Below are 10,791 nucleotides of genomic sequence, written 5' to 3'. Positions count from 1 at the left end.
AGCCATTTACAGGCCTGCTACCCATTTCTAGCCCTGCTCCAGCTCATATTCTCTTCCTCCTCTCACCCCAGCCCTGAGCTAGAACGCTCATTCACCCTGGGGAAACAGATCTTGAGAACACAGGCTGTGGCACAGATGCAAGGTTCACCTACTTTCTTCAATTACGTTCAACCCCATAGGACCTTGTAAGTCTCAGAAAGCACCTGATAAAAGTCATATAACGAAAGGTCAAAGCAGGAAGTCAGTTTCATTTTCTCTCACTGGACCATCATTACCATGCTGGCCCAATCTCTCACCTGAGATACTAGAATTGTCCCTGATTATATCCTTGACCCATATGATCTCATCTTCATAGAACAGGCAAGGTGATCCTTGTAAAACGCAAATCAATCTTGAAATTTTCCTGTTCTCAATTATCTAAAGACTACATTACAGGTTTGAATAAATATTAGATGGGCAAGTTTAGGTGCTTAAAAATATTATGTTGGGACGCCTGCGCGTCCGGAGGCTGTGCTCCGCAACGGGAGAGGCCACAACAGTGAGAGGCCCGCGTACCGCAGGAAAAAAAAATTATGTTGGAGTAAATTTACCCGATAATCCAGGGTTTGTGATGGAAATGTAGGATAGCTACTGCATAGCAAATTTTCATTTCTTGTTCTTTTTTTTTTTGCCGTACGCGGGCCTCTCACTGCTGTGGCCTCTCCCGTCGCGGAGCACAGGCTCCGGACGCACAGGCCCAGCGGCCATGGCTCACGGGCCCAGCCGCTCCGCGGCATATGGGATCCTCCCAGACCGGGGCACGAACCCGTATCCCCTGCACCGGCAGGCGGACTCTCAACCACTGCGCCACCAGGGAGGCCCTCATTTCTTGTTCTTTAAGCAGGACTCAAGGTTTTTTAGCAGGATATGTTTTTTTTTTTTTTTTTTTTTTTTTTTTTTTTTTTTGTGGTACGCGGGCCTCTCACTGTCGTGGCCTCTCCCGTTGCGGAGCACAGGCTCTGGACGCGCAGGCTCAGCGGCCATGGCTCACGGGCCCAGCCGCTCCGCGGCATGTGGGACCTTCCCAGACTGGGGCACGAACCCGTGTCCCCTGCATCGGCAGGCGGACTCTCAACCACTGCGCCACCAGGGAAGCCCAACAGGGTATGTTTAATAGATCAAGGGAAAGTCTCTGGATAAGAAGAGGGGATAAGAGCTCCGCTCATAAGAGTAAGAAGGAATGAAAAAGATAAGGAAAATCACTTGTCTAATTGAACAGGTCACAGAGGGGATGGAATCTTTGAAGTGATGGTAACTCTCAAAGGTGATAGGCCTGTGAACAAGTAAATACAAGGTTTCTTCTCGAGTACATCCCAAGGGGATCTTACCTCTTTTCATCTCCTATACTTTGTTCCAATGTACAATGAAACTGACCTTCGGGATGAAACCATTTCCACAATCTACATATAGAGGGTTTCTTTCCAGTCTGAGTTTTCTGAGGTAAAATGAGACGTGATTCAATGAGGAAGGCTTTGCCACATTTAGCATTTACGTAAGGTTTCTCTCCTGTATGGATTTTCTGGTGTTCGGTGAGCCTGGACTTTGTGGTATGTGCTTTCCCACGTATGCTGCATCCATGGGGGTCTCTCTCCCAGGTGAATTCTCTGATGTTTAGTGAGCTGAGACTTCCTGATGAAGGATTCCCCATATTCACTGCATACATGGGATTTCTCAACTCTGCGATCTCTCTGATGCTTAATGAATTGAGCCTTAGTGCTGCTGAGTTTTCCAGTTTCAGGCAATTTTAGTATGAATTTGCTCATGCTTTATAAAGAGAAAGGATTTCCCATCTCTGTTACACTCCACAGGGTTATTTCATAGCTTCTGTTCTGCTTTTACTACATTTAAATTTGCAGAATTTCCATGATTTTGTCTTAAAGGAAAATGCTTTTGGGCTGGATGAACAGTATTTTCAAAGGCATGATGTTCATGGCATTGTTCATCCGCTTTAGGCATCTTTGGTTATGCAAGTGTTCCCGCAGTTGATCATCAACTTGCTTGACTTCTAGAAAAGATGAGAACGTGAATGCTTAGGTGTGGATCAGCTCTTTAGTGTTGGTTGTCAGTACAAAAGAATCTTTAATAATGTTCCTTATAATCCTGTGATAAGCCATAATATAAAAGAATATGAGGGCCTCCCTGGTGGCGCAGTGGTTGAGAGTCCGCCTGCCGATGCAGGGGATACGGGTTCGTGCCCCGGTCTGGGAGGATCCCATATGCCGCGGAGCGGCTGGGCCCGTGAGCCATGGCCGCTGGGCCTGCGCGTCCGGAGCCTGTGCTCCGCAACGGGGGAGGCCACGGCAGTGAGAGGCCCGCATACCGCAAAAAAAAAAAAAAAAAAAAAAAAAGAATATGAAAAAGAATGCATATATATGTATAACTGAATCACTTTGCTGTACAGCAGAAATTAACACAACATTGTAAATCAACTAGACTTCAATAAAATTAAAAAAATGTTCCTTTCTTAGACATTGGGAAAACCACAATACACAGAAATCAAGTCGCAAAAGCAGTGTACAAACAAGTTGAGGTAATTCACAATGAATAAATGTAGATCTGGCTGCTTTCTAAATACTGCCTTGCAAAATGTGCAAAGGTACTAAAAAAAAAAACAAGAAAGGCACCGTTAGAAAAGAAAATAGAGGTGGTAGGAAAACCTGATCCAAAATTACAAGGGTTGGGACTTCCCTGGCGGTCCAGTAGTTAAGACTCTGTGCTCCCAATGCAGGGGGCCAGGGTTGGATCCCTGGTCAGGGAACTACATCCTGCATGCCGTAACTAAGAGCCTGCATGCTGCAACTAAAAGATCGCACACTCGGCAATGAAGATCCCATGTGCCACAACTAAGACCCAGCACAGCCAAATAAATAAATATTTAAAAAAAAATTACAAGGGCTGCCTTCTTTCATTCAGCAAATCCTTGTTAAATGCCTATTACGTACTGGCCATAGTGCTGGTGTTGGGGACACACGAACATACTCTTTCTTCTCAGTTGTGTTGACATCCTGGTTAACAAAAATGAAATAATAAGTAAATAAATAATAAATGGATGGACCTAGAGATTATCATATTAAGTGAAGCAAGTCAGAGACAGATATCATATCAGTTATATGAGGAATCTAAAAAAATGATACAAATGAACTTATTTACAAAACACAAATAGACTCACAGACATAGAAAACAAACTTATGGTTACAAAGGGAAAAGCCAGGGGAGAGGTAAATTAGAAGTTTGGGGTTAACATATACATACTACTATGTATAAAATAAACAACAAGGACCTACCGTACAGCACAGAGAATTATACTCAACATCTTGTAATAACCTATAATGGAAAAGAACCTGAAAAAGAATATATGTGTGTGTGTGTGTGTAACGGAATCACTTTGCTGAACACTTGAAAGTAATACAACACTGTAAATTAACTATACTTCCATAAATTAATTTAAAAAACAAGCAAAGAAAAAAAGGAAGAAGCTACAAACTATGAGAAGTGGTCTGAAGGAGCAAAGGAGATGGAGAGAGGTGGAAGAAATCAGGGTATATGATAGAGTGAGACTCGGCTTCCGGATGAGTTCAAATTGTGGGAGAGGGAATAAAGAAAACAGAACCTCTGGAGAATTCCAGACTGGGGCAAAGAGAAGTCTTAGTCCATTCAAGCTGCTATAACAGAATACCATAGACTGGGTGGTTTAGAAAGGACAGAAATTTACTTCTCCTGGTTCCAGAGGCTAAGAAGTCCATGATCAAGACGCTAGTAGATTTGGTGCCTGGTGAGGGCCTGCTTCCTCATAGACAGCGCCTTCTAGCCACCACCTCACATGGGATAAGGGACAAGAGCTCTCTCTGGGTCCTCATGACCTAATCACCTCTCAAAGGCCCCACCTCCTAATACCATCACCTTGTGGTTAGGGTTTCAGCACATGATTGGGGGGACCCCAACATTTAATCTATAGCAAGAAGCTAAGAAACCATATAAACACACAGAGATCAGGTTATGGTGTGGGTACAGCATTTAACGTGGGGTTAAATGTCAGGAAGGGAAATCACTATTTCCCAACGAAGCAGGAAGATGCACTAGTTAGAAGACCGCTGAATTCAAAGATAATTTTTCTTTTTTTAAAAAATAAATTTATTTATTTTTGGCTGCAGTGGGTCTTCGTTGCTGTGTGTGGGCTTTCTCTAGTTGTGGCGAGCAGGGGCTACTCTTCATTGCGGTACGCAGGCCTTTCATTGTGGTGCCTTCTCTTGTTGCTGAGCATGGGCTCTAGGTACGCAGGCTTCAGTAGTTCCGGCCGTGGGCTCAGCAGTTGTGGCACACGGGCTTAGTTGCTCTGTGGCATGTGGGATCTTCCTGGACCAGGGCTCGAACCCGTGTCCCCTTCACTGGCAGGAGGATTCTTAACCACTGCGCCACCAGGGAGGTCCCTTCAAAGATCTTTGGAGTAAGAGCTGGAAGGTAGAATCTTGTAGCAAGGTAGGTGGAAGAAATAGGCAGAGATGCTGTGACAGAGGACAAAAAAAGGAGAAGATGTAAGAAACCTAAGAAGAAAAGTAGGTAAACAACAAAGAAAATCAAGATGTATGTAAAATAAACAGGGACCACTGGGATCAGATCTCAGAGGAAGAAATGGGGGTCTATTTCCCTTTAAACACCTGTGAAGAAAAAGCTCTCATATGGGAAGATAGATACGAGGTGCAGTTATTTAGACATCCTCAAACACTCTCACAGCCATGGGACTTTCTCTTACTGACTAGAATATGACTTCCCTGGCCGCCCATCTTGCTGGTTATCAGCTACACACCTGAACAGGTTCAACTGCGGTTTTCATCTTCTATTGGCCATGGTTCTTCCCCTCGTTCCAACTTGGAGGATGCATCTGGTCTGCAGGCTTGACACCCTGTCCACGGGAAACGACAGAAGACTCAGACACATCAAATTGGGCTGGGATGTCAAGATGGGAGAAAGCTACCTTTGAGGGAAGTTTTCACATCTGCAAAGGAGAGGCTTTTCTCTCAGGAGAGGGAACATTATACACTTGTCTGGAGCAGAGAAGGATCTGAGAATCTACTCCTTGAGAGCATTGCAGATACTGAAGCATTAAGCAGCTGAGAAAAATGGCCACTGACTGAAGATTCTCTGAGGGACACAGGGGACACGTCCTCACCCACAAGACATCAGGTTGCTATGGTTCTCCAGCATCACATCTGGGTACAGGTCCTTCTGATCAGGGTCCAGGAGCTGCCACTCCTCCCACGTGAACTTCATAGCCATGTCGTCATATGTCAGGGATTCCTGTCACAACACGGTCCTGTTTAATATAAAGTGTTTCCCTTCTATTGATGTAAGGAAGAAGGCATGTAAAGGAAGTTATTCTGTTATTTTCACCAAATAGGCTGCATTAATACAAGTAGTTTTTAAAAAAACACCTTGTAGTAGAAGGAAAACCCTATTGGGATATTCTGCAATTATACATTCATAATTCTATTTATTCAACAAATGAGAAATTTCTATAATGAGTAGCCGTAATATCCTCTTGCTAACCAAGAACTATATATACATAACTCTACATATATGTACTTATTTGCCAAACACTATACACATGGGGGTGATATCAAGATTAATAAAACATATTATTACATTCACCAAGGGCCTTCCCTGACTTGGTGGATCAGAATTCACCATGTAGAGACAAGAGATGCCAGAATTACAAGAGATGACATGTTTAATAAATGTGTTTAAAATGTTATAAAGAATAAAGTATTTTAGGGAATTCCCTGGTGGTCCAGTGGTTAGAACACTGAGTTTTCACTGCTGAGGGCCCAGGTTCTATCCTTGGTTGGGGAACTAAGATCCTGCAAGTTGCGCAGCACAGCCAAAAACAAACAAACAAACAAAGTCTACAGAACAGGAAACTATAGGGGGCCTTAAGCCCTACACATATGAATGCTTTTAAACCTCATTTTCTTCATTTATAAAATAGGGATTAAAATGATCCTTCCCTTGAAAAATAAGAATTAAATAAGAAACCTCTAAACCCCATAGAAATATTGACTGTATATTCATTCAAAGGTATTTATGGAGCATCTAGTGTGTGCCAAGCACTATTCTTGGCCCAGAGAATCAACAGTTAATAATAAAGTTAAAATCCATTTTTTTATGTGAACCATTTTTAAAGTCTTCCTTGAATTTGTTATAATATTGCTTCTGTTCTTTTATGTTTTGGTTTTTAGGCCCCTAGGCATGTGGGATCTTAGCTCCCTGACCAGGGATTGAACCTGTACCCCCTGCGTTGGAAGGTGAAGTCTTAACCACTGGACCGCCAGGGAAGTCCCAATAATGAAGTCAAAATGCTTGGGAAAAAAAAAAAAAAAGAACAGGAAACTATAAAGAGAAAATTAGGCAGATTTGAGAGAAAAAGTAAAGAAACATATACGCCTGTATTATGTGTCCACACAAGTTAAAAGCTTATGTATAGGCCTTGGAGGGATAATTAGTGAGCTAGAAATTATCCAAAAGGCAGCACAGAGCTACTGCTGTTAGGGACAATATTCCATAAGAGGAATACTGCAAGGGGGCTCAGAACTCACTGAAAGCTGTTCTGCTGAAAGTGAGGGTTCATTACAGTTAAAGGATACAGATGAACATCAGCCAAGGGAAGAGGCCTGAAGGGCAGAGCCCAGGGAAGTTGCCAACATGGAGCTTCCAGCTGCCCTCCCACGATGGAGTCATGGGCAGTGTGACTTTTTTTTCCCTTTACTGATTTTTAAATGGAAGTATAGTTGATTTACAATGTTGTGATAGTTTCAGGTGTACAGCAAAGTGATTCAGTTATACATTCATATATATATATTTACATATATATTCTTTTTCAGATTCTTTTCCCTTTTAGGTTATTACAAAATATTGAGTATAGTTCCCTGTGCTTTACCATAGGCCCTTGTTGGTTATCTATTTTATACGTAATAGTGAGCATTACTTTCTTGGCATAAATGTGTGACAGCCGGCAGGGAGTACCACCAACCAGGGGAGCTCCCTGAGCCCCGATGTCCAGAGGCTTAACTGGGGCTGGGTCACATCAGCCTGGTAGGACACCCACGTGCTTCACTTCAGTCTCCAATCTCTGCAGAGGTCCACTGACACCATGGGATCCACAGCCCCCACCTTAAATCACATTGTGGGTGTGGCTTTTCCTTTTTCCCTTGCTGATTTTAGTCTCTATCCCTTCTGTAATAAGTGTAACCTTGAGGATAACAAGGTTTCTGAGTTCTGTGAGTTCTTCTAGCAAATTATCAAACCTGAGGGGGGTCTTGGGGACCCCCCCAAACAAAAGGGAACTTCCTCATTTGATAAACATATATATATCATTAAATATATTATTAAAAATATACTGCCTTGGGCTTCCTTGGTGGCACAGTGGTTGAGAGTCCGCCTGCCATTGCAGGGGACACGGGTTCGTGCCCTCGTCCAGGAAGATCCCACAGGCCGCGGAGCGGCTGGGCCCGTGAGCCATGGCCGCTGAGCCTGCGTGTCCGGAGCCTGTGCTCCGCAACGGGAGAGGCCACAGCAGTGAGAGGCCCGCGTACCGCCAAAATATATATATATATATATATATGTATATATACTGCCTTTACTTTTTAAAAAAATGACCCACTTGACTCATGGATACATTTTAAAGATAAATGACTACATATATATGTACATATATATATATATATTTAAATGAATAATTGATTATTAACTCAATCTCTAGTCCCGCTCCCTTCCCCATAGTATAAGGGATGGGGTGGAGAGTTCCACGCTTCTAATCATGATTTGGCCTTTCTGGTGATCAGCCCCATTCAGGAGCCCACCCAGGGTCACTTTATTAGAACAAAAGACACTCCTATCACCCAGGAAATTCCAAGGGATTTAACAGCTCTGTGTAAGATGCTCCTATCACCCCCATCGCTCAGGAAATTACAAGGGTTTCATGACCTCTGTGTCAGGAACCAGAGACAGTGACCAAATATATGTATTTCTCTTTAAGGCTTTGGGATTAAATATCTCGCTCAGGAACATACTCTATGTGTTAGAACTACAATCTGCACCCAGGTCTGCCTTTCTCCAAGCACATGACCTTAACAATGGTTGTATTCCCTTACCAGATACCCTCAGAATAAAACTTAGCTCTCCTTGTTACTTCCTTAAAGGAGTTTACTACCCAGAGCTCCCTTGGAGGATGGCCACGTAGTCACAGAGGCAAAACCTGAACTTCTGAAACCATCCCTTATAACACTGTGGTACATGAAACCACTTTCTTCCACAAAGATAGAAACACACACAAATTGGTTCAGCCACTGTGGAAAACAGTATGGAGGTTTCTCAAAAAACTAAAAACAGCGGGGAGAGAGGAAGGAATAAATTAGGAGTTTGGGATTAACAGATACACACTACTACATATAAAACAGATAAACAACAAGGATCTACTGTATAGCACAGGGAACTATATTCAATATCTTGTAATAACCTATAATGGAAAAGTTCCTATATGGAACTGAATCACTTTGCTGTATGACTGAAACTAACACAACATTGTAAATCAACTATACTTCAATTTAAAAAAAAGAAACTAATAATAGAACTACCATATGAAACAGTAATTTCATTCCTGGGTATATATCTAAAAAATGAACTCATTAATTCAAAAGGATACATGTACCCCTATGTTCACAGCAGCACTATTTACAATAGCCAAGATATGGAAGGAAACTAAGTGTCCATCAACAGATGAATGGATAAAGAAGATCTGGTGTATATATATATGATAGAATACTACTCAGCCATAAAAAAGAATGAAATTTTGCCATTTGCAAAAACATGCATGGACTTTGAGGGTGTTATGCTAAGTGAAATAAGTCAGAGAAAGACAAATACTGTATATCACTTATATGTGGAATCTAAGAAATAAAACTAGCGAATATAACAAAAAAGCAGCAGACTCACAGATACAGAGACCAAACTAGTGGTTACCGGTGGGGAGAGGGAAGTGGGGAGGAGCAAGATGGGGTAGGAGATTAAGAGGTACAAACTACTATGTATAAAATAAATAAGCTACAAGGATATATTGTATAACACAGGGAATAGAGCCAATATTTTATAATAACTATAAATGGAGTTGACCTTTAAAAATTGTGAATCACTATGCTGCACACTCGAAACTTACATAATACTGTTTATCAACTATATCTCAATGAAAATTTTTTTAAAAGATAGAAACACACAAACCTCAGGCTCCATGCTTGCCCCAAGAGCAGCAGAACTGAAGCTAGCACTTCCACGGCTTTCTACAGCCCAAACCCTGGAGCCTGGGTGAAAGATTTCTGGGGTAAGTCACCAACTTCCTGGATCATCTTGATCTCATCTTCCATCAAACATGGCCACAAATTATTTTCTGATGATGAGCTTCTGTGACTTTCCTGCATCCTCCCAGATCACAGGGCCCCTCACCTCCCATCCTGTATCTCAAATATCAGGACTTGAGGTTGAGGACCCAGGACCTTCATATCTGACTCTTTGCAACACCATTAAAGGAAAACGTGCACAGCCCAAATGCAGTGCTACTCAGGGGCAGAAATGAGTGAATGAAGCTTCTTAGAGGCATCCAGGGTATATTCCTTCAAAAATCAACTCTTCCAACGAGCATCCATGGTCCTCCACTGAGGAAGGAACAGCTGAAGAGCTTCTACTTCATTTTTCAGCCTAAAGCACTTTCCATAAACGGAATCTTTCCTCTTCCCTATAGTGGCTATTTCTTATCTTTGTCCCCAAGGGAGCAACTACTTTTACAGAAAATACATGTGTTTGTGTGTATAGTGCCTATGTATTTCCCTAAAGAGGGACTCACTTGAAGGACTGAAGAGAAAGTAACATTCATTGTCTGTCCCAGTGGCCCAGGGATCCTGGGCCTCCAAAGCTCCAGCTTCTCAACACAGACACACGTGGGCCTCCCCAGATACTGACCATATGACCCTTTGTTAACTGCCAAACCTGGAAAAGACACTACCATTCACTGACGACCAGACAGATCCATCAGTTAGCCCAATATAAACTTGAATGGCATTCACTGACAAATAACACTGTTATGGGCTTAACTGTGTTCCCCACAAATCCGTATGTTAAAGTCATAACCTCCAGTACCTCAGAATGTGACTGTATTTGGAGATAAGGTCTTCAAAGAGGTAATTAAGTTTAAGTGAAGTTATTACGGTGGGTCCTAATCCAATATAACTGGTATAATGTGAAGACACGAGGAGAAGATGGCCATCTTCAAGCCGAGAGACCTTGGAAGAAATCAACCCTGCTGACACTGTGATCTCAGACTTCCAGCCTCCAGAACTGCGAGAAAAAAATGTCTGTGGTACTTTGTTATGACAACCCCAGCCAACTAACACAACCACCACCGACCCCAGTTCTCCAACATTGAGACACACAAGGTAGAGCAACCCACTAAGACTCCAAACCCTGATGTTGGAACACTCATTTGACAGACACATACAACTGTGTACAGTAGGTGGTTACCTGTACTAAGGAGAAAGGAATTAGCCTTCAAATGTATACAAATGTTTGCCTAAAATACACAAAGATGGAGTACTGGAGAGTGCTAAATAAATGATATGGTGACTGTTGGGCAAACAGCACACTTAATAACTGTTAGCTATAGTTTTTATGAACGCGAGGGGTAGACAAGTAGAGGATAGACGCTGGTATGGC

At 42.4% G+C, this 10,791-nt stretch overlaps 1 protein-coding gene across 9 annotated transcripts in view; it reads right to left on the bottom strand.

Moving 5' to 3' along the window:
* LOC309795446 (zinc finger protein 350-like) overlaps nt 1-10,791 on the bottom strand; it is a 142,132-nt gene that overhangs the window by 113,961 nt on the left and 17,380 nt on the right. For 2 of the 9 annotated variants that reach the window (XM_082607804.1, XM_082607802.1), the window contains 3 exons: nt 5,207-5,334; nt 4,844-4,939; nt 4,119-4,541 (listed from right to left, as the gene is read on the bottom strand). The exons of 3 other annotated variants lie outside the window; for them this stretch is intronic. Coding sequence is in view for 1 of the 6 variants with exons in the window: in XM_082607802.1 (XP_082463928.1) it covers nt 5,318-5,334 (17 nt within the window). In the remaining 5 variants the exon portion in view is untranslated. Of the gene's footprint in view, nt 1-1,741; nt 2,045-4,118; nt 4,542-4,843; nt 4,940-5,206; nt 5,351-10,218; nt 10,417-10,791 lie in introns of those variants that run through there. 4 more of the 9 variants (XM_082607806.1, XM_082607805.1, XM_082607808.1 and 1 more) reach the window with 4 other exon arrangements.

This window comes from Mesoplodon mirus (genome assembly GCF_964341445.2).
Source record: "Mesoplodon mirus genome assembly, chromosome: 19".
Classification (NCBI taxonomy): domain Eukaryota; kingdom Metazoa; phylum Chordata; class Mammalia; order Artiodactyla; family Ziphiidae; genus Mesoplodon; species Mesoplodon mirus.
This window is presented reverse-complemented; position numbering and strand designations above follow the sequence as displayed.